Source organism: Arabidopsis lyrata, assembly GCF_000004255.2.
Source record: "Arabidopsis lyrata subsp. lyrata unplaced genomic scaffold ARALYscaffold_5, whole genome shotgun sequence".
NCBI classification, from domain to species: Eukaryota; Viridiplantae; Streptophyta; class Magnoliopsida; order Brassicales; family Brassicaceae; genus Arabidopsis; species Arabidopsis lyrata.
In genome coordinates this window covers 11,152,931-11,176,232 of record NW_003302551.1, presented here as the reverse complement: position 1 = coordinate 11,176,232, position 23,302 = coordinate 11,152,931, and the positions used below count along the sequence as shown (strand labels likewise).

At 39.4% G+C, this 23,302-nt stretch overlaps 1 protein-coding gene and 2 pseudogenes across 1 annotated transcript; all 3 read right to left on the bottom strand.

The window, feature by feature from the left end:
* Positions 1 to 6,522: 6,522 nt before the first annotated feature.
* LOC110228510 lies at positions 6,523 to 7,233 on the bottom strand (annotated as a pseudogene).
* LOC110228509 lies at positions 7,234 to 11,817 on the bottom strand (annotated as a pseudogene).
* Positions 11,818 to 17,364: 5,547 nt separating this feature from the next.
* On the bottom strand, positions 17,365 to 21,452 carry LOC9313414 (probable fatty acyl-CoA reductase 5). Its single transcript, XM_021026550.1, has 10 exons — positions 21,095 to 21,452; positions 20,820 to 20,923; positions 20,481 to 20,686; positions 20,284 to 20,384; positions 19,977 to 20,172; positions 19,725 to 19,886; positions 19,505 to 19,586; positions 18,475 to 18,744; positions 17,805 to 17,932; positions 17,365 to 17,679 (listed from the first exon to the last, which is right to left on the bottom strand). The coding sequence occupies exons 1-10, from the start codon at positions 21,168 to 21,170 to the stop codon at positions 17,514 to 17,516; spliced, it is 1,491 nt and encodes a 496-aa protein (XP_020882209.1). The 5' UTR covers positions 21,171 to 21,452; the 3' UTR covers positions 17,365 to 17,513.
* Between the last annotated feature and the right edge of the window lie 1,850 nt (positions 21,453 to 23,302).

Genomic DNA, 23,302 nt, shown 5'->3' with positions numbered 1-23,302 from the left:
GATTTCTTCTACTTTGGAGTACCCTTGTGCAACCGTACGAGCTTTGTTGTGAGTCACATTCCCATCTTCATCAATCTTGTTCTTGAATATCCACTTTGTGCCCACTGTTGGTGTTGGATCCCGCACGGATGGTTCGGGACCAACCAGGGATTGCCACATAGGCAGAAGAGAAGCCCACGAGGGATAAGGCCCATTAAGACCCATAAGCTAAGGGTGGGGTCGAGGTGGCTACACCGCGAAGGAAGATCGAAGTGGTTGTATTTCGGGATGAGAACGGAGTCAAAGTCATGGATAGTTCGGCTCAAGATTGTTTAGGCTGAAAGGCGAGGCCCATGAAGATCGGAATCAATTCAAATTCGAACGTTTGAGCATAAATTCAAAGATTGAAACGGCCACATTTAAGAGAGAATAATTGTATTTAATTAGGAGTTAAATATCATTGGTTAGTATAAAATATAAGGGCCAAGGTTCATGTAAGAGGAGAATTTTTTTTCGAGCAAATATACTATATCCATTTCCATACCAATTCACAATTTCTTTACATTGATTTTTGTCCTCAAGAATAGTCTTTCACACTAAATAAATAAATATTTAAGTGTGTGAATCCGACATCCAAATTTTGGTGCCGCCTGTGGGAAAAGAAGATTCTTGAGTGGTCAGATTTTTTTCACTACATTTTCGAGATAAACAGCAATGTTTGGAGGAGACATCCCTGATGCATCATTGGCCGAAACCCTTAAAGCCATGCAGCAAACCATGTCGGAAATGTCACAGAAGTTCTCGAATGTGGAAAAGGCCGTTGACACGTTACAAACAACCCAAGTATCTCTTAGCCAAAACGTCAGTACTATACAATCTCGTGTTCGCTCTTTGAGTGCAGGAAACCCTGTTGGAATCCGAAGAAGAATATTCAATTCGCCAAGCCCCCTTGCGCGAAATGAGACCAGTGGACAAATAACTCCTGATGCCACTAATACGGTAGTTCAGCCGGCGGACGGAGAGATGCAACTCGAAGACGAAGATCAATTTGCAGATCAGTACGAGCAAGAAAGCCTCGACTAATTCGAGACTATGAGAAAGGTTAGCCAAGAACTAAAGGAAATGAAATCAAAGTTCCATCAGGCCAATAGTTCGGAGCCAGATATCAATCGAGTCATTAAAGAAGCTAGGCGAACACCTTTCATCCCGCGAATATCAAGTTTGAGAATCAAAGATTCTCGGAAGCTCAAACTGGAGCCCTACAGCGGACTAGAAGATCCAAAGAGTTATCTCCAGCCTTTTTGATTGCCGCTGTACGAGTCGAATTGGATGAAGCTGATGAGGACGCGGGATACTGCAAACTCTTTTCAGAAAATCTTTGCGGCCAAACACTAATGTGGTTTACCCAGTTAGAGCCAGGTTCAATCAGCAATTTTGACGAGCTGTCGGCTGTTTTCCTGAAACAATATTCTATCCTTATGGATAAAAGCATTTTGGACGCTGACCTTTGGAATCTATCACAAGGGCCGAATGAGTCACTTCGAATTTTCATCACCAAGTTCAAGGGGGTGCTGTCGAAGCTCCCAAGAATTTCACAACAGTCAGCTTTATCTGCCCTACGAAAAGGTTTACGGCACGATTCAAGGTTCAAAGAGGATCTAATACTTCATAAGCCGGAAACAATTCAAGACGCACTTTTCTGCGCAAACAATTGGATGGAAGTAGAAGATGAAAAAGAGAATTTTGCCAAAAGGAATAAACAAGAAAACCGGCGGTTACTTTCCCCTCCAAGAAGTTTGAGCCCAGGGAAAACAAAGGACCAAGAAAGTTTGGGTCACAGCCCTTTAACAATATCGTCGGAAAACAATTCCAAGGAAAAAGAAAGTCGAACACATGGGTCCGTGATGAGAGTTTATATTGTGACATCCATAAGGTGACCGGGCATTTAACCAAAGATTGCAGTGTCCTTAAAAGGCATCTCGCGGAGCTATGGGCTAGCAGAGATCTTTCCAAATTCAACATAGAGGATTTCGTGAACGAATACCACGAAGAAAGAGATAGTGCCAAAGATCAAAACTCCAAAAGACCAAGGTTGCCAATGAAGAAGAACCAAGGAGTTCGAAAGGAAAGATCAAAGTAATTCTAGGAGGTTCCAAACTTTGCCGAGATTCGATTAGTTCCATCAAGAAGCATAGGCGAAATGTTTCACTCAAAGCGAACTTGGGCGAAGAAGTTGACTTTCAAGGTGCATCAATATCATTTGACGAGGAAGAAACACGGCACCTCGAAAGACCTCATGATGACGCCCTCGTCATTACCCTGGACGTTGCCAACTTCAAAGTATCGAGGATTCTCATCGATACGGGCAGTTCGATCGATTTAATCTTTTTAAGTACTTTGAAAAGAATGGGAATTAGTCGGGTAGACATAGTAGGACCCCCATCTCCCTTAGTGGAATTCACAAGTGAGTCAGCTATGTCTCTCGGAATGATCAAGCTACCAGTTCTTGCCAAAAAGGTGTCAAAAATCGTGGACTTCGTTGTTTTCGATAAACCGGCAGCTTACAACATCATCCTCGGGAGTACTCCGTGGATTTATCAAATGAAGGCAGTCCCCTCTACATATCACCAATGCATCAAATTTCCAACACCAAGTGGAGAGGAAACAGTTCGGGGAGATCAAGAAGCCTCGCGAACATGTTATCTAGCTAGCCACCGTTTGAAGATCCAATAGCAATTAACGAAGCCCGCAAAGAAGGGAATAATTCAAAGATTTCCTAGTGGGCAGAAAGAGGATGACGTAGTAACCGAAGTAGTATTAGAAGAAGACAAACCAGATCAGAAAGTCCGAATTGGAGCTACTTTGACCGGCAAAATAAAAGAGGCTTTAATCGAACTTTTGAGGAAAAACAAGACATCATTTGCGTGGTCAGCGGTGGATATGCCTGGCATAGATCCAAGCATAATTTGTCATGAACTTAACGTGGATCCGAGCTTCAAGCCTGTAAAACAAAAAAGAAGAAAACTTGGAGTGGAGCGAGCAAAAATAGTAAACGACGAAGTGGACAAACTCTTAAAGATAGGGTCCATAAGGGAAGTGCAGTACCCGGAGTGGGTAGCAAACACCGTCGTGGTCAAAAAGAAGAATGGAAAGGACAGGGTATGCATCGACTTCACGGACCTCAATAAAGCATGTCCAAAGGATAGTTTCCCGCTTCCGCATATAGACCGGCTCGTAGACGCTACTGCTGGAAATGAACTATCAACCTTCATGGATGCCTTCTCGGGTTATAATCAAATAATGATGAATCCCGAGGACCAGGAAAAAACGTCATTCATCACGGATATAAGTATTTATTCTTATAAAGTAATGCCTTTTGGTTTAAAAAATGCAAGAGCAACTTATCAATGGTTGGTCAATAAAATGTTCCACGATCATTTCGGAAAGACAATGGAAGTCTACATAGATGATATGTTGGTTAAAGCGTTGAAGAAAGAAGACCACGTTAAGCATTTGGAGAAATGTTTTGAAATTCTTAATCAATATCAAATGAAGCTAAACCCGGCGAAGTGCACATTCGGAGTCCCATCCAGAGAGTTTCTTGGCTATATTGTGACAAAAAGGGGAATTGAGGCCAATCCAAATCAAATCAATGCCTTTCTAAATATGCCGTCTCCAAAAAACTTCAAGGAAGTACAGTGATTGACTGGGCGGATTGCAGCTTTGAATCGTTTTAATTCGAGATCAACGGATAAATCTTTACCTTTTTATCAAATTCTGAAAGGAAACAAAGGATTCCTTTGGGAAGAGAAGTGTGAAGAAGTCTTTGGGCAACTTAAGGCATACTTAACTACTCCACCTGTATTGTCTAAACCCGAGGTGGATGAAAAGCTTTACTTGTACGTATCAATTTCGAATCATGCGGTTAGTGGAGTCTTAATCCGGGAGGACCGCGGGGAGCAAAAGCCGATTTATTACATAAGTAAGTCAATGACAGATCCAGAAACCAGGTATACAATGATGGAAAAACTCGCACTTGCGGTAGTGACTTCAGCCCGGAAGCTGCGCCCATATTTTCAATCCCATCCAATCGAAGTATTAACTAACCAGCCACTTCGAACAATACTTCATAGTCCAAGTCAGTCCGGACGGTTGGCGAAGTGGGCGGTAGAGCTGAGCGAATATGATATAGAATTCAAAAGCCGAGTCAGCATGAAGGCCCAAGTTTTAGCAGATTTCCTTATCGAGTTGCTAGTACTTGGCATGCCAGAACAGCCGGAGAACCAGACTTGGAAGTTGCACGTAGACGGATCTTCATCAAAACAAGGATCCGGAGTGGGAATCAAGTTGGAATCTCCCACATCGGAAATTCTGGAACAGTCGTTCTGATTATTATTTAATGTTTCTAACAATGAGACAGAGTATGAAACCCTAATTACCGGATTTCGATTGGCACAAGGAGTTGGAACTGAGGAAATAGTTGCTTATTGTGATTCACAACTAGTAGTTAACCAGTTCAATGGAGACTATGAAGCCAAAGATTCAAGAATGGAAGCATATCTCGAAGTTGTAAAAGATCTCTAAAAAAACTTCAAGAAATTCGAGTTAATTCGTATACCTCGAGGAGAGAATACAACAGCGGATGCACTTGCCGCATTAGCATCGACGTCAGATCCTGAATTGAAAAGAATCATTCCTGTAGAATGCATCTCGGAACGAAGCATTAAAGATGACAAAGAAACTCTCGTCATTACAAGAGCTCGAGCAGCGGCGCGTGACCGTGGTGAACCTGAGATCAAGCTGCCACCCGTCAAACGGAGAAAATCAAGAGGGTCAAACATATCTGAGCCTAACATATCCAAGGAAAGCAGTAGCGAGGAGCCTGTTATCCTGTCAGAAGGCGCAGTTCCGGAAACAGTTACAAAGACCGGGCCGTTAATCGAAGAGGGTACTCTCAAACCGAACGAGCATCCCGAACCGGATCTTGAACCAAACGAGCATCTCGAACCGGAACTACGAATATTCCATGAAGACAACCAAATTCCGGCTAAAGACTGGGGTCTGATTGGAGGGAGCCAATAAAGCACTACAATAAGACGGGCAAGCTCCCAAAAGATAAATGGAAGGCCAGGAAAATGAGAATCGGTAGCGCAAAATTTTGTCTATCGAAGGATGCGTTGTATAAACGAGGAGTCAGCGACCCTTACCTACTGTGCGTTTTTGTGCCCAAAGTCGAAATTATCATGAGCGAAGTGCACCGAGGGTTGTGTGGGAGTCATTCGTCAGGAAGGGCTATGGCTTTTAAAATTAAAAGAATAGGGTATTACTGGCCCACTATGATCACGGATTGCGTCAAGTTCGCCCAAAGGTGTAAGCGCTGTCAACTTCATGCACCGTTAATCCATCAACCTTCGGAGTTATTCTCCTCCATCTCCGCCCCATACCCGTTCATGAGGTGGTCGATGGATATCATTGAACCATTGCATAGATCAACTCGAGGAGTACAGTACCTTTTGGTCTTGACAGATTACTTCTCGAAGTGGATTGAAGCTGAGCATATGTTAGCATCAAAGATTCGGCGGTGAATACTTTTATTTGGAAAAATATCATATGTTGACATGGGGTTCCATACGAGATAGTTACTGATAATGGGCCACAGTTCATTTCACACGAGTTTGAAGCTTTTTGTTCGGAATGGGGAATCAAAGTCAGTTACTCTACTCCACGGTATGCACAAGGAAATGGCCAAGCCGAGGCAGCGAACAAAACGATCCTGAGCAATCTCAGAAAACGCTTGAATCACCTAAAAGGAGGGTGGTATGATAAACTCCAACCCGTCCTATGGGCTTATCGCACAACCCCTAGGCGACCTACTAGAGAAACTCCGTTCTCTCTGGTTTATGGCATCGAGACAGTAGTACCGGCCGAACTCAACGTACCTGGACTTCGGCGAACAGAAGCACCGTTGAATGAAGAAGAGAATTCAGCAATGCTTGATGACTCGCTAGATACCATCAATGACAGGCGAGATCAAGCTCTAATTCGGATTCAAAATTAACAGCAGGCAGCAGCTAGATACTACAACTCCAAAGTCAAAAGTAGGCCGTTCTTTGTAGGAGATTATGTGCTAAGACGAGTCTTTGACAATAAAAAGGAAGAAGGCGCAGGGAAGTTCGGCATTAATTAGGAAGGACCTTATATTGTTACCGAAGTGGTTCGCAATGGTGTTTACAGGTTGAAAGACTTAGAAGACAGGCCAGTCAAGCGACCTTGGAATGTGATTAACCTAAAAACGTTTTACGTTTAAGTGATACGCATTTTTTATGTACATGAACTACGGTGTGGCTTGATCCCGAAATAGGGTACGTAGGCAGCTCGGAAACGGGTTCAGCTACTAATAAAATTTGTTTTTATTTTAGAAAAGAGTTCGACTATGCGAACGAACAAGATGAATAAAGTTCGAATAGGCGAACATACAGAAACTGGAAACAAAACATTTATTTAAGCAAATAAAATGAAGTGTCGATCTTCACACACTTCGAATTAGGTAAATCTTCTTGATGAGCAGAACACTTGAACTCCTTGACCAGCGAGATCAAGAATCGGCATCATACAGTCCGGAATACGAGAAAATTCGGAGATTCCAAGCTCGATCCATTCTCTGGGGTGAGAGCCGAGGACGTGAAGATCTCTCTATATCGCAGTAACCCTGCGTTGCATTCGGTTAATTCTTTTTCGGAGTTTCCTCCTTCCGGTGTTGAATCGCAAGCGCCCTTATGAATGCCATCGATGTTTCTTGGTCTCTGACTGGGAGGTCCTTGATCAAGGTGCACGGAACTCGGATTTGGGATCAGAAGAAGCCGCGAGGTGGAGAAGGCCGCCTACCCGGCACATTTGGAACATCTTCATCCATCATTCCGACCCTGGAGAAGTCTGGCATATACTCTGAACATCTAAGGTTGAACTCCATACCTGCAAAAAGAAAAGAGAATGATGAAGGATAAAGAGAAGATGAAATTACAATTTATAAGGACTCCGTATCCCTAGTAAGCCGCGGTTTCCATCCTGGAGCAGAGTGATTCGCGGAAAGATTTATGCCCTTAACCAATCCTGCATTCAAGACGTATCTCCAAAAATATTTTGAAAAAGAAAGGTAATAAGATTTCCATAAACAAAATGGGCCGAAGCCCATTACGAGTCCAAAATTTTTTAAGGAAAAGCGAGGTAAAAAAAAGCAAGCAGAGTTCGAGACATTTATGGAAGAGGCTCAGGAACAGGCTCCTTCATCGCCGGTTTGGATTTTGAAGTGGACGCCTCGCTCTTGCCATCCACTCCGGGTTCGTTCCGGACACGTTTGCAAGGATTGTCGTCTTCCTCCTCTTCGCTGTCAAGCGGAGCGACTTCGACCGGGGTATTCACGGGTCCCGGAACCTGACCTCTACCGCAGAGATACATCCGGAGCATCCTTGGGATCTCTGCGATAGAATCAAAGTTCCTCCACTCCCATTGAAAAGGGTCACTTTCCAAAGCCCTTACCTTCCTCTCCACTCGAGCAATGCGAGCCTCGAGTGTTTGCCTTTTAAGACCCAGTCGCTGCCGTTCATCGCACAAACAGCGATGTTTATCGGCAACCTGGCATGGAGTTGAGTGAATTAAAAAAGAGGCGGAAAGTTTTGATCAAGGAGAACGAATACTAACCTTGTCCATGAAATCATAAGCCTCTTTCTTTTCCCTCGAAGGGAAGTGAAACACGGCGTGAGGAAAGAGAACACCTGCCGGCTCGAAACCATCGCCGGATAGGAAGAGCGGGCTGCCGGGGTCAATGGGTGCTACGTTTCTGTTTTCCATTATTGTGGTGTTTACCGAATAAATTCTGAAATCTCTTGAAGAAAGTTTAGAGGCAGATGAGCCCTTATTTATAATGATTTAGGGTTTGTCTTGGAACCATAAATCCAATAATGGTGGTGTGCCCGAGTGGTTTAAACCATTTTTGGAAGTTGTCAAAAAGCAGTTATTGCCTTAAAGACGTGTGACTTTTCCTATTTCCCAAGGGGTGGGAAGGGAAAGAGCAATAGTCGCATTAAAGGCAAAAAAGCCCATTATAAATAACTTTTGTGGGCCAAGCCCAGCAAATTTATCGAGTTGACTAAACCCAAAGTGGGGAACTCGTGTTAAGCCGCGCTCAGTTCTCGCATTCTAAGAGAAAAGTCTGATCAGCCTAGAAAATCTCGAAAACGCAGCCACAAGGCCAAAAAGTGTTAAAAGCGGACTTTGCAAACCCGCCCATTATTTTAACCAAACCCTTTAGGGACTAAAACTTGAAAAGGTTTAAAAGCCTCCTTAGGCAAATATCTTGTTAAAAAAAAACAAAAAAAAGAAAAGAAAATATAGTAATAATAAAGCCTCCTTAGGCAAAAAAACATATCCAAATTTAAAAGTTAAGTCTTTCAAATGAATGGGACAAGCCCCAGTTTATAGTGGACGCAGCCACTACGGGTTAGCACTTACCTCGGGCTCGATTCCGGTTGACAAAGGTTCATTCGGCTCCTTAGCCGGGACTTGTTCAGAAGATGTTTCCTGCTCTTTTCCAACAGCGCAATCATCATCCGGGATGACCACCGGTATGGCAGGAACCTCAGTTGGGGCAGCACCTTCCGTCTCACTTGAACCTAGGAGGAACAGTTCCAATCAGTCAAAAATAAAAGGCAAAGTAGAGGATAAGTGTCAAGGAGTATGAACTTACCAGCCCAGTCTAAACCCGATTCACCCAAGGGAGGTGACTCGGTGAAGAACTCCTCGAACTGCTGTGTGTTGAAAGAGGAAGCGGGAATGGCTGCGAAGCGACTTCGTTTTTCGGCTAAACTAGCCGTCAGCTCGGACCTTTCTTGCTCTTCGTAGAAACCCTCTTCATGAATTTGGTCCAGCAAGAGTAAATTGCTCTCATGCTCCTTGATATCCGATTCAAGTACCGATCGTGCCTTCTCGGTTTGCATGAAATGGATGGCCCCTTGAATTAACTCCATCCCGTGTCCCTTGACCTCTTTCCTGGCCTTCGATGACGACCTCTCCAACTCAGAGTCCTGCAGCTTGACGATCGCCTTGTACTTCGCGTCAAGTTCGACGAGTTGGTTATTCAAGGAATAGGCGGTCGATTCGGATTCGGAGAGTCTACCTTGAACGCCGGAAAACTCATCCTGAATTTGGCAATTCCGGTCGTACTGGTCTTGCAGCTCACTTTTCACCTTCGAGAGTTTGGATGTGAGATTGTCGACTCGGTCTTCCAATTCATGCTTGGAGCCGGAAGAGGAGCGGAGTTCGTCCTTGAGAGCAGAAAACTTGCCCTTCCACGTGTCAATCTCCTGTTGCCGACTGAGCAACAATCCCTCGTAGTGTTAAACCATATCGTTGAGTTCGCTGTTTGCCTGACATTTCACATAAACTCGAGATGGTGAGTCAGTATGAAGGGTAATAGCGAAACCAGAAAAATGAAGTGGAACTAACCCGAGATGAATGATGCGCATGAAGTAAATAGCGTTCACGAATTGCAGGGCGCCACTTGTCGAAATCCGGCAAGATCGCACCCGATCGGGTTTTGAAGCATCGGAAGACGCTACCCTTTTTCTCCATAGCTGTGAAGGCGGAAGAAGAAGAGTTGTAGAATTTGGAATCCGAACAGGATGAAAATTTTAAAGTGTGTATAAATCATTGTCAGACCTGAAAGTGATTTTCTCTGAGGGACGAGTACAACCTTCGATTTTGGGGGAGCATCTCGAGGCTCAGTACCCACCTTTTTAGGAGACGTGCTCCGGGCAGTCTTCTCGCCACTGTGTTAGGAAGAGGAAGACATGTCAACAGGAGGAGGAGGACCCATCGGTTCAGTAGGAGGGGACGATCGAGGAGAACGGTCAGTCCAGGCCCTTGACTTCTCCCTCCGTGGAGAGGAACCACTGCGAGATGGTCTGTCTCTCTTCTTGCGAATCAAATTCTTAAGCGGTTCGTTGTTAAAATCATCTCGGGGAGGACGAGGAGAGTCACGATGAGGAGATCGGGCCCTCCGAGGAGAACGGTCATCACGACGTTCACGACGAGGTGTCAGTCTGAAAGCAGCGACGGATCTGGTTCCTTCGGTACTACTATCGTTAACCAGCAAGGTCCTGCTATAGTCTTTTTGTCAATGGCGGTCGCAAGGAACGCCTTGTTCTCCTCGCAAGCCGATAACTGACCAAATGTTAAGCTATTCAACCAAGCCATTGGAGGGATGCTTAACCACATTTGGGACCGACCAAATGACTTGAGCCAAGTCACTACCTCTTTGGTTTTGATCCATGCTCAAGGACCTCATCAAAGTGGATAAGTGATTCATGAGTGCTCTTTTTCCCTGCCTTTGGTTTTGTCCCACTGGGTTTTCCAAAGGGAGGTTTTTAACGAGGCTTATGTTTTCACTTCATATAATCCATTTTGATGATTCAAGACCCAATCCCACTAAATAATGAGACAATTTCGTGGCCTTAGTAGTTGAAGGGTTATTTTTCAAATTCAAACTCCATTTTAATTTCTCTTGTGTTTTCTAGGCAGCCTTGGAGCTTGTTCCAAGACTTGTCTCTTTACATTCTCTTCTCTCCTATATATCCTCTTGTAATCTCTTATGAGAACCTATCTTTCTTTTATCAAAAACCTTTTCTAAGAAGATCATCTTGTTGGTGTGTATATCCAGCTAAACCCTTAGTCTCTTTTGGTGCGTATATCCAAAGGATCTAAGTTTCGGTATCGTGAAGTTCTTCCGCAAATTTCTGTGATATCCATCGATCCATTCTCTCGTCTTTGAGTCGTGTGTCGTCTCTAGATCGAGATCATCTATCCATCACCACGGCTTCACAGCCACTTCTATCCCTTGCTCAACTTTAGAGTGCCGAGTCCTCGGGAGGATCGCGTCAAGCCTCATTTATCGGCTTGGAGAGCATCTTGCGCTGGGCAGTGAGGGCTCGAGCTGACATTCCCTGAGTTGAGGGCGGAGGCGGAAGACGATGAAGTTGATCGGGAGGGCTCATCCTGAGGTTTCGATTGGCTTCTATGAACCGATCGAGGGTGAAAGATTTCCAAAGGGTTTCCCCTTCGAGGATTATTTTGAAGAATTCGATGAATTCTTTAGATGGGCGAGTCGGAGCGACGAAAGCTGCGAAGTGAAACAACGAATTTAGTCAGTAAAAATAATAAAACAACCGGGAAAGGTATATGCGACCTAATTTCTACCATGCTTCGCAGACCACTTCGATGGGAGTACATCGGAAAGATTTCCAATCGAAACAGGAGTTTTCTTAATCAGGAACCAAGGATGGTGCTAGTTTTCATCCTTGTTCGGAAGGTGCGAGATGATGTTTCTGTTGGCGCTTTCTTCGATGAGCTTCTCACGCTTAGAAGCTCGTTCAGCTCGGGGACTCCGATAATATATCCGGCCTCCACCGCAACGGTTATAATCCTGAGGATGGTTCGAAGAAGATTGGGGGTTAACTGAGGTAGAGCAATCTAAAGAGCCGCTAGGTATCGAACTAGGGCTTCGGGAAGGGGGAAGGTTAATCCGCAGCCCTTGAAATAGATCTCGTATACACAGAAGTAGCCATCACGGTGGTTTTCCAGGGACTCCGTAGGATCGGCTATTTGCGCTTCCGCCATGATTCCAGGTGGAATCCGGCAAAGCTCCTTCAATCTCTCGAGGGATTGAAGAGTACAGGTGGATCTGTAATGCGGACCAGCGATGTCGTCAGGGCGGGTGCATTTGTCATTACTAGAAAGTCTCTCGTCGTAGGACGGAGACTCGGGTCTATCAGAATCAGAAGTCATTGAGAAAGATGGAAAATTCAAGTGTCGGGAAAGAGAAATTTGGCGAAAGAAGCAGAGAAACTTGATGAGGAAAGCAGAGAAAATTTTAATTTGAAAAAACAAGAATAAAAGTAAGAATAAAAAGAATATTACCTCACACAAGCTAAGTGGTAATGATGGAATCGCCTTGGGAGTCGTGGGGAAAGTGGAAAGGTTTTCCCGCTTTTATAGTAAATAATTAAGATACGGTAATGATGGTGACAGATGTCACGCGGAAAAATATGGATAGCGCCGAGATTAAAGGACTACTGGGATCTTGGAGGGAAAATTAGAGGATTCTCAAGCGCAATCTTTGGTCATTAAAGCATAAAAGTCTTCCGAATTAAAATGGCACTTCGAAAGACTTGGGGGGCTAATTGTTGGTGTCGGATCCCGCACGGATGATTCGGGACCAACCAAAGATTGCCACATAGGCAGAAGAGAAGCCCAAGAGGGATAAGGCCCATTAAGACCCATAAGCTACGGGTGTGGTCGAGGTGGCTACACCGCGAAGAAAGATCGAAGTGGTTGTATCTCGGGATGAGAACGGAGTCAAATTCATGGATAGTTCGGCTCAAGATTGTTTGGGCTGAAAGGCGAGGCCCATGAAGATCAGAATCAATTCAAATTCAAATGTTTGAGCATTAAATTCAAAGATTGAAACGGGCACATTTAAGAGAAAATAATTGTATTTAATTAGGAGTTAAATGTCATTGGTTAGTATAAAATATAAGGGCCAAGGGTCATGTAAGAGGAGAATTTTTTTTCGAGCAAATATACTATAGCCATTTCCATACCAATTCACAATTTCTTTACATTGATTTTTGTCCTGAAGAATAGTCTTTCTCACTAAATAAATAAATACTTAAGTGTGTGAATCCGACATCCACACCCACAACATTTACATGTGCAGGTCGAGGTACTAGATCCTACACTTCATTTTTGGAAAACTGATTTAGTTCTTCTGTATATGCACCATACCAAAATTCATCTTCAAGAGCTCCAGCAATATTCTTGGGTTCAACTAAAGACACAAAACACGAGTGCTGCAGTATTTCTTGGAAGTTAAGATGAACACCTCTGGTCGTTCTTTCATTCAGATTTCCTATCACATCAGCAGCTGAATGATTCTTATAAACAACTAGTTTCTTTGGTGTAGAAGGTGCAACAGGTGACTGTGTCTCAGATGATACTTCTCTGTCATTGAATTTTTTTCAACAGCCGTTTCAGGTGCGTCTGCTACAGGCAAGTGCTTCTGCAGACTCGTCAACTACAGGTTCTTCTATGAACTTGTCTAGCACAGGAGGTAACAAAAATCTTTTTTTGTCATCAAAGACCACACTAACAGCATCACCAATGACCTTGATTCTCTTGTTGTACACTCTGTATGCTGAGCTGTTTGTAGAGTATCCCAAGAAAATTCCCTCATCACTTCTAGAGTCAAATTTTCCAAAGTGCTCATTGTCATTAAGAATATAACACACACATCCAAATACACGAAAATTGCTCAGATTCTAACTTTTTCCCTTCCATATCTCGTATGAAGTAGTCTCTGTGCCAGGTTTTACATAAACCCTGTTAAAAATGTAGCATGCTGTGCTAAATGATTCTACCCAGAAACTTTGAGAGATGTTATTACCATGTATCATAGCACGAGCCATTTCCTGTAGTTTTCTATTTTTCCGTTCAACAACTCCATTCTGATGAGGTGTTCTGGGTGCTGAATACTTATGTCTGATTCCTTGAGTTTAACAAAACTGTTCAAAGATCTCATTCTGAAATTCTCCTCTATGATCACTTCTTACCTGAATGATCCTTCCCTTTTCATTCTGATGTTGTAGGGCAAGAATCTTAAAGCTTTCCACTGCTTCAGACTTCTCTCTTAGGAACCGAACTAATGTGTACCTTGAAAAATCATCTACCAACACAAAGATGTACTTCTTCCCATTGATACTTTCTCCTTGTACTGGACCCATGAGATCCATATGAATCAGCTCAAGTACCTTTTTAGTTTCAATTTCAGGTACCTTCTTATGATTGACCTTGATCTGCTTTCCCTTGTTACATGCACTGCATACAGACTCCAGTTTGTCAGCTAGTTTTGGTACACCTCGAACCACTCCAGCGTTCACAATCTTAACCAGACTTTGGACGTTCATATGTCCAAGTCTCTTGTGCCACAGCTCTAGGTCAGATACAGATGAAGATAAACAAACATCTGAAGGCTTTCACATGTAGCAGTTATTTCCAGAGTGTATTCCATATAATATAGTATTTCCATTCTCATCAACAGCTTGACAGTCAGTTTTTGTGAAGATTACCTTCAGTCCATCATCACATAGTTAACTTATGCTGATCAAACTAGGCTTTAACCCATCAACATAATACACATTTACTAATGGTGGTTGGTCATCACATTCAATATTTCCTTTACCTTTGATATGTCCTTTACCACCACCTCCAAATGTTACTTTTCCACTAGCCTCTTCAGTGTAGGTTGACAGTACCCTCGAGTTAACAGTCATATGTCTTGAACAGCCAATGTCAAAGTACCAGGGATTGCTAAAAGTTCCATCTGTAGATGTGTAACCCACCTTTGCTATGATACTCTCATCTTCATCAGACTTGTCAAGTTGTACAATTATCACGTTACAGGTCAGATTAATTTCCTCAGACTTGTCAAGTTGTACAATTATCGAGTTGTACTTCTCTTCATCATGCTCTTGATTTTTGTTGTACAGATCTCTCTTGGCAACCCAGACTTTGCAGAACTTAGAAGGTTCAATAAAGCATTTCCGTGCCTACCACAGTTGCTTGATCTTATCTTTGAACTTGTAACAGAAGCTTCTAGTATGACCTAATTTTCCACAGTGAAAGCAATCAAACACTCTTCGACCTCTCTTGGACCTGGTCGACATCTTTCTGGGTTCAGATTTTCTGTGTTGTACAACCGCATTCTACGGTGCTTCTTGATTCGTCTTTCCAGGTTGCTATTTCTACTCAACTGTTTTCACTTTTTGAGCTTCTTCTTCATGGTAGGTTATACTCTTTACAAAGTAGACACGTCCAGGGATGCTTTAGGGGCATATGACTGATACCCCAAACCTTTGTGGCTTTATCCAACTATTTCCATGGACAGAATCTGGTCAAGATTTTTACCACTACTGTTCAGCATTCAGATCTTCTTGTGGTTCTCACTCAGTACTCTTTCCAGCATAAGAGATTTTTCTTTCTCTTTCTCATAACTTTCATGTAAGAGATTCATCTTTTTCTTAAAAATTTGCTTCTTAGGTAGCTTTTCACCAACTTTCTCTTATTTGGCTTCTTTTTTCAACATTTTCACTTTTGCCACAAGCATCAGGTTTTCCTTAGTGAGCTGCAGCTTGTCATTGCTCAGCAGTACCCAGCTGTCATACAGAGTGCAGTAGTTGTCGCTTGTGATCAGCTCTCCATCATCATCTGAATCAGAGTCCTCACTGCCTGATTTATCGTCATCCTTAGCGCTGAATGCAACAAAATTCAGCATAACTTCTGTTGCATCATCACTATCTGATTCAGAATCACTAAAACTCAGTAAAGATTTCTCTTTGCCTTTGTTTGCACTTGGACATTCAGATTTTAGGTGTCCAACACCATTACACTCACATCACTTCATGTCCTTACGTTTTGCTACAGGACATTCAAGTCTGGTATGTCCTATACCTCCACACTCATGACATTTCAGATCACGCCTTCTTCCTGATGTGTCATTCGCATCAGACCTGTTGCCTGACTTTTCTACATCAGACCTGTTGCATGACTTTCCTGCATCACTCCTGTTCCAATGGTTGGATTCCCTGTTTTTGCCTCTTTCTACATGTTTCAGAGCTTTTCCAAAGTTTCTGGCCATGAGAGACATGTTTTCTCTGATTTCTTCCAGCGGATCTGGGCCCTTTTCTTCATCAGCTTTGAACGCTATTACTTTGTTCTGATTTCGTTGATCTTCAGCAACTTCCATTTCTCCAAACTTCAGAATCCCAACCAAGTCTTCATATTTAAGAGTATATGTGTTACCTGATACCCTCATGACAGCCTTGTGTGCATCATACTTCTGTGGTAGACAACGAAGCAGTTTCTTCACCAATTTCTTCTCTTTACAAGTTTTTCCCAACGTCTTCGCTTCATTAGGAATACCACTCAGTTTGGAGCTGAACTGAATAATCGTTTCTACAGGATCCATCTTCAGATTTTCAAAATCTGTAGCCAATTGATCCAGCCTGGTGCATTTTACACTAGTGTTTTTTTCATATGATTTCTGTAGAATATCCCACATCTGTTTAGCAGACTTACTTCCTTGAACCAGATTGAATTCATTATCAACAAGGCATGAGTAGATAGTATTCATGGCCCTTGCATTAAATTTAGACAGATTCTTTTCTGCATCAGTCTAGTTTGCTTTTGGTTTCTTCACCCCCAGACCTGCCTCAGTTGTGCTAAACGGAGCTTCCTAGCCATCTTATACAGCAGTCCAGGCGTCTTCACCCTATCCTCTGATTAGCTACATCATCTTTGTTTTCCAGTAGCCGTAGCCTCTGTGATCCAGCATCACAAGTCTGGAGTAGAGCAAATTCTGACTTCGACACCTGTAAACTGCAGGATCTTAACCTGTATTGAGTCAGCACTCAGGTCGGTCACCTGTTCTGATACCAAATGTTATTATGTACATGTCGATGGGATTGAAAAGAACCTCTTTTCTTTATTAGGAATCACTTAAACAATCTAATAAATCTGTTTAATCAGATTTACACGACGTTGACACAACTCGTCACTGACTAATTCCTAATCTATCCAATCTTAGAAACACAGCAATAGCTATGCTGGACATTCTGATCACTCACCAAGAACCCTAACATCGTCTAGCCTAGAACTTGTGATTCACAGAGATGATAAAGACTATCAACCTAAGCCTAACGCTTAGACTGCCAATATATAGGTAGCCACACAAACGCAGCTAACCTAATTTCTTATTCTAAAATATCATCAAAAAAAATTTCCTTGATTTGCTTATATCTTGAATAACTTGATTCTCACGTTCTGGAAACTTCCATGACCAATCATAGCTCGCTACGTCATCTTCATTTAACGCTCGCAGCTTCTCGCATACAGCTCTCTCCTATGCTCCACAGGATGATATCGTCTTGTAGCCAGACATCCATATCTCTTTATTAGCGTTTTACGCTCGTTAGAAAGATAGAGCTATCATTTCGTCCGGATACATTATAAATAATTCCGTTCTAACTTTCGTTATTGCCAAACAAAAATTTATTCGTCTTTTTTCATCTACTTCCGTTAGTACAAATCTACTTTAGTATACAGAGATGTCAGATGTGTGTGAAGATTAGTATACAGATGTTTGTGAAGATATATCGACAAATAGCTTAACATTGTCATAAAATCATTACAACATGTCCATAAATAAATTATGGGTTACAAAAATACAAATTTACAAACATCGATCTATAATGTGAAAAATCAAAAATTTGTTCAATCTTAATAATATTGATGGTTTATTGGAATTGAGAGACCATTATTTAAAAACAAGGAATATGTTTAACTATAAATAATTTACCGTACAAACAAATAATACTTTTCTATCATGAGCTGTTTTATTAGTGATACATGCGGAATTTAATAAAATTTTACTTTTTAAGTACGTGGGTGATGAGACCAGAAAAATGTATATTTGTGAGATAATCCCCCCAATTAATGCCTTTTGGGTCGAAATTAAACATCATTTTTTCTGTATTTTTGCTCTCCTCTTCCTTCTGGTTTGCGCATAAACTCTTTGTATTTCTATCGTCGAATCTACGAGAAAAATACATATATTAGTATTATGTGAATAAGAAGTATTATATTTATAATTTTTATTAAATATTAGATTTATAATTTTTAATAGATTTCACAACAGAAAATTTGAAGTTAATACTTACATTCCCTTGAAAAGTACATACGGCTCATAAAGCTCTACCAATCTCATCACCACCTCAATTTTGCGGTTCTTGTCTCCATATTTGTCTCCGTTTCTCCAAGGATATATTATATCAATCAATTTTAACAACTGGTTAAGGAAAAAGAAAGAATTAACAATACATATCAAAACACTAACAAAAGAAAAAAAATCTATGAGAAAATATCTAGTGTTTGTTCTAAAATATCAAAACACTATTATAAAAAATATCTATGAAAAAACATTTAGTAACTGATTGAACAAAAATGATGAATTAATAACAATAAATATAAAAAAAAACTATGGCCACAAAAAAGGATATTATGAGATTCTTTTTAGCTTTTTTTTGTTCGATAGTATAAATTTGACCATAACAGATTACGAATGGTACAAATGGTATAATATTTTTAAAATAAGATACATACATACATGAAATATTTAAAAAACAATTAGCTTAAGTATACTGTATTTTTAAAACATATATGGAATCACAAGATTAAATAGATAGTATATTCTACAAAAGAAACTTGTAATATTAGTCATATATAAAGTAATATTAGATACGTTTTGCTTAAGTTTCTACTTAAGCTACTAGAAGGAAAAAAAAGGTCAATTCGTATTGTCCAAATTTAATACAAAGTTCATTTTAGTACCTGGAGAGGTAGTTTGTAACGTAAGGTCATGTAGAGACTGAACAAAGCCATGGTTGATATGAACCTCAGTTTCGAGACGGTTATGAGCGAGCCATTGCGACTGCGCAAAGGGTTTTTTATGAAGTAACGAGCCGCAATCTCATGAATCTCTCCAAATGTCACTGGGTTCTGATGAGAGGAGCCGACATGATACACCATGTGAACCCCTGAACCTCCAGCGTGTTTGGCTGCAGCCGTGATCATTGCGTTTGCTACCATATCCACTGGTATCTGTCAAAATGACTGTCGTTTAGCATGTGTACTTCGAGTTGGAGTATATAAATTAACACTAATTCTTCAATTTTTATAGAAAAATATATAAGAAATTAGGCATATAAATTTTAGGGAGACTCACAAAAATGCCCCTTTTTTAATACCCCTTTTCAAAAATGCCCCTTTTGGATGTCCATTTTTAAAAATACCCCTTTTATGTACAAAATGACTAAATTACCCTTCTTTTAATAAAAGATATCATAAATATATAAGGAAAATATAACAAAATTAGGTCCACAAAATACAAAATATTTTTTGGCGGGAAAAGTGATCCCCCAATTTTTCCCGCCAAAACACTCGTAAAAATTTGTAAAACCTTTAAAATACCTTGTAAATTTTTCCCGCCAAAAATTTTCCCGCCATAAAAATTCGCAAAAAAAATTGCGGAATCACTTTTCCCGCAGAAGAATATTTATGGCGGGAAAATTTTTTGGCGGGAAAAATTTTACGGAAAAATTTTACAAGGTTTTTACAGGTGTTACAAGTGTTTTGGCGGAAAAATTGCGGGATCACTTTTCCCGCCAAAAAATATTTTGTATTTTGTGGACATAATTTTGTTTCAAATAAGGGTAAAATGGTCATTACAAATTAAAAGAGGGCAAACTTAAAAATGGACTCTCAAAGGGGGCATTTTTGAAAAGGGGTATTGAAAAAGGGGCATTTTTAACAATTTCTCTAAATTTTATAAATTCTTAGAGGAACATGTTTAATAATTTACCATATCGCAGACCGAGTTTACATCGACAAGAAAACACTTGAGCACTCCCTTTCCGTATGCAATAATCACGCTGTCGACAGTTCTACATACAAATATCATTAATTTGAATAATTGTAGTTAGTAAAAATCAAAAACAAAAACTAAATAGACTGGTTAGAGATCTTGAGTTATTCAATCACTTTATAGATTTATGGTATGGACTAATCCATAATAAACTTACTTTAAGCCTTCGATCCAACCAGGAAAAGGTTCCGAAAGAGTGCTAGTGATCATCGTGGGACGGATGATAACGAGGGGAAGATTTTCTTTGTGGTTACCAAGAAGCATTTCTCCCATTGATTTGGTGAAAACATATGTGTTTGGCCATCCATGACGCTTTGCCCTAATCATTAACATAACACCAAATTTTATTTCATTCCATATATTCTGATGAGTAACATATAGGGATATTTCAATCATTAAGAATACTCACCTTTCCATTCCGAGTTCTTTCATGGAGAGAGTAATGTCTTCTTCGGAACAATCTTGTTCATTAAGTTCTTTCAGTCTTTGCTTCATAAGCTCCCTTTCAAGATTTATATCCAATTGAAGACCATTATCGTTACGAATATCTTCCATGATGAATGGTTTTTCAGGTATGAGACCTGGCTTTTCTCCGCAAACATAAGCTAGAGAAAATAAAATAAGTGAGACTAAAGCTTTCAAGAACCACATGAAGAGTGAAAGAATTTGAATATGCAAACAATTTTTGACGAATAATTAATTAGAAAAAGACTCACCAGTTGAGACATGGAGAAGCAGTTCAACTTTAACACATTTTTTGGCAAAGTTAAGGACGTTGAGAGCTCCAAATGTGTTGATCCCAAGCCCAACATCATATCTTTTTTTTTCATATGAATATATTAAATTTATATTTTTGTAGAGATAGAATTAAAAAATACATAATATGGTATATGAAATGTCCCGTAGCTAGTACCTTTCGTCAAAGTTTGTTGTGGCAGCAACATTGACAACAATATCTATTTCTTTTCGCATACGTTCTTTAAGATCAGAGTCATTAATGCCTAACTGATCAGTCGCTATATCACCTGGGACCGAAACAACTTTTTCGTACAACAATGTATTTAATTTCTCATCGCCAAGATTCTCTCTCAACACCTTAAAAAGATCTTTCTCAAATACCTGTTATATTTAACGCAATAAATCAGATCATGGATGAACATTAGTCTCAACTCACTCTAATATTATAATTATGAAACATATATTCTGAAAAGTATTAGGTGGTAAATTAGGTTTAGTTGGTATATATATAAACCTCCATGTGTAACCGTTTAGTCGCAGCTTCATTGTCAGATGCTCTCACCAAAAGGTACAGCTTCTTCACATTTGGTTGTACTCTCAGAATTTTCTCCACAAAAACTAATCAATGAAAATAAAAAATTATAATCCGATAGTTGTGTTGAATGAGGTACTTTTTTTTTTTTTTGTAAAAGAGGATGAATGAGGATACTATGTCAATATCATCTTGAAATCACTCTAAACAAATCTTGAGGAATTAACAAAAATCAGACAGAAAATTATAAGACATACCCTTGGCAAGGAAACCAGTAGCGCCGGTGACAAGAATCGTCTTGTTTTGAAGAAACTGAACACAATTGAGTTCCATTGTCTTGACGACTTTGGTCTAAAACAGAAGAACTTATCAGTAAAGGCAAATATACCCATTGTAGTAGAAGAGTATTTATAGTAGCAAAGGACGTTGTATGAAAGTCTATTATACCCTTCAATAATCCTAATAGAATAAGCAAAACCAATATCTGTCCAATGTCTTTTAACCTTATACATGATCAGAAATTCAGAATATAATATATTAAGAAGAAATTTTAGCGAGAAGTCTTTTATTTAATTAGTTAGTAGTTCAAAACTATTCAAAATCAAAAAACAACTTTAATCAAAGATATTGAATAAGTTCGTTATTCCGAGATTTTTGTATTTTCTAGAATTAAATTCATACATAGTAAATTTATATAGTTAAACAAAAAATTAATCCATACATTATAAATTTATAGATCGGCCGGCTAACTGTGAAGGAGCTTCCAAAGAAAGGTTCTTGATAGTCGCCGCCTGACGACAGTTTTTGACTCGGTACAAATTTGTTTTCTGCATGCAAGATTTTCGGTAATTTGTTTGAAAAGAACACAATCTATTTGTTTGGCTACAAGTCTTTTAAGTTTTAAACATAGACGAATCACCGACTATCACTTGCGTCATATAATGTATTAAACTTACCTTACACAATGAGAGTTGCCGACGAAAAAAAAAAAACTTACCTTACATGATATTTATTCATTAACTCTTTTGGATGTTATTATTATTCCAAAAAAAAAAAAAATACTATTTTGGCTGTTTCAAATGAGACAATTAAAAAAAAAAAAAACACTAAAAAGGTAAGAGGTCCAGTATGGCAATTTCTGAATTGATTTAGAAAATGATCTACGTTAGCATTTTATTTACCACTACACATACAGACAAGTACATATAAAATATATGGACGAATATAGGCCAACAAATAGTTAACATTCTTAACAGCTTGGGGATGTGTTTCTGTTTATTCATTTAAATTTTGAAAAAATTATAAATATAATTCCATTTTCTTAATGTAGGTAGATCTACAAATTAATAGTAGATAATATGGGTCAACAATATATAGGTCAATATGTTACGACAACAGTACAAGAACAAAAAAACTTATGTCCAATAGAAGTTTACACTTTACATATAGAATTAGAATTTATGATTGATAAAAATTTGTGCATAATACATGTGTATGTTGTTGACTAATAGACTTTTGCTCCTTCGCATGTTGTGTAAGTTTCAAAGGAGCCCATGTAGCTCTCCAACGTAATCAAAGATTGGCCGTTTGATTTATCAAATTGTTACGGCAGTGTTATGTGACTTTTATCCCAATTTGAAACATTTACGCGGCTTGTAAACATCCTACTGCCATACCAATAAATGCTCCATTTTTATTAAAATTTAATTTCCTTCATCTATATTTCACAAAAAATGTCATTTTGACACATTTTACACAAAGTAAAAAACTTTTAATTATATATGTATATCTCTATTTAATAAATAATTGATAATTTAAATTCAATGAAAATTAGCTTGGGTTAAGAGTAAATCATGAAACTTATTGTAAAAATCACATTAAAAATATAGAATGATAATTTTTGTGAAACAAAATTAAAACTCTAGAATGATACTCTTTGTAAGACAGATGGAGTAATTTTTGATGTACATTTAGCAAAAACTCTTGGTCTTTGACATATTTACAAAGAATATCATTAATGAGTCGGGTCAAAATTAAAATCGAGTAACAAAATTTCCGAAAATCTTTAATAGATATTCATACCAACAATTAACATTTAATCTTGCTTTCCATAACTAAATCCGTTCTTGGTACGATTTTTATAGTTAAGGAAATTAAATATGATGACTTAATGCTAATATAACAAATTTGAACTAATTTCCTAAAAGCTCTCTACCTAATTTAATCATAAATCTATGATTTTCCTTTCACTTTTATTTGATCTAGTATTTAAATTATTTTGAATTATTATAAAATATATAGTTAATAAAATATAAGATTTTTTGCATATGATACGATTCAAATTTTAAAAACGGACATATATTGCTCAATCGATGAACAAAAAACTATGTGTTCAATGTCACACATCGCCTGAAAAAATTGGACAATAGTTCAGAGTCATACTATAAAAAATCTCAAAATGATTA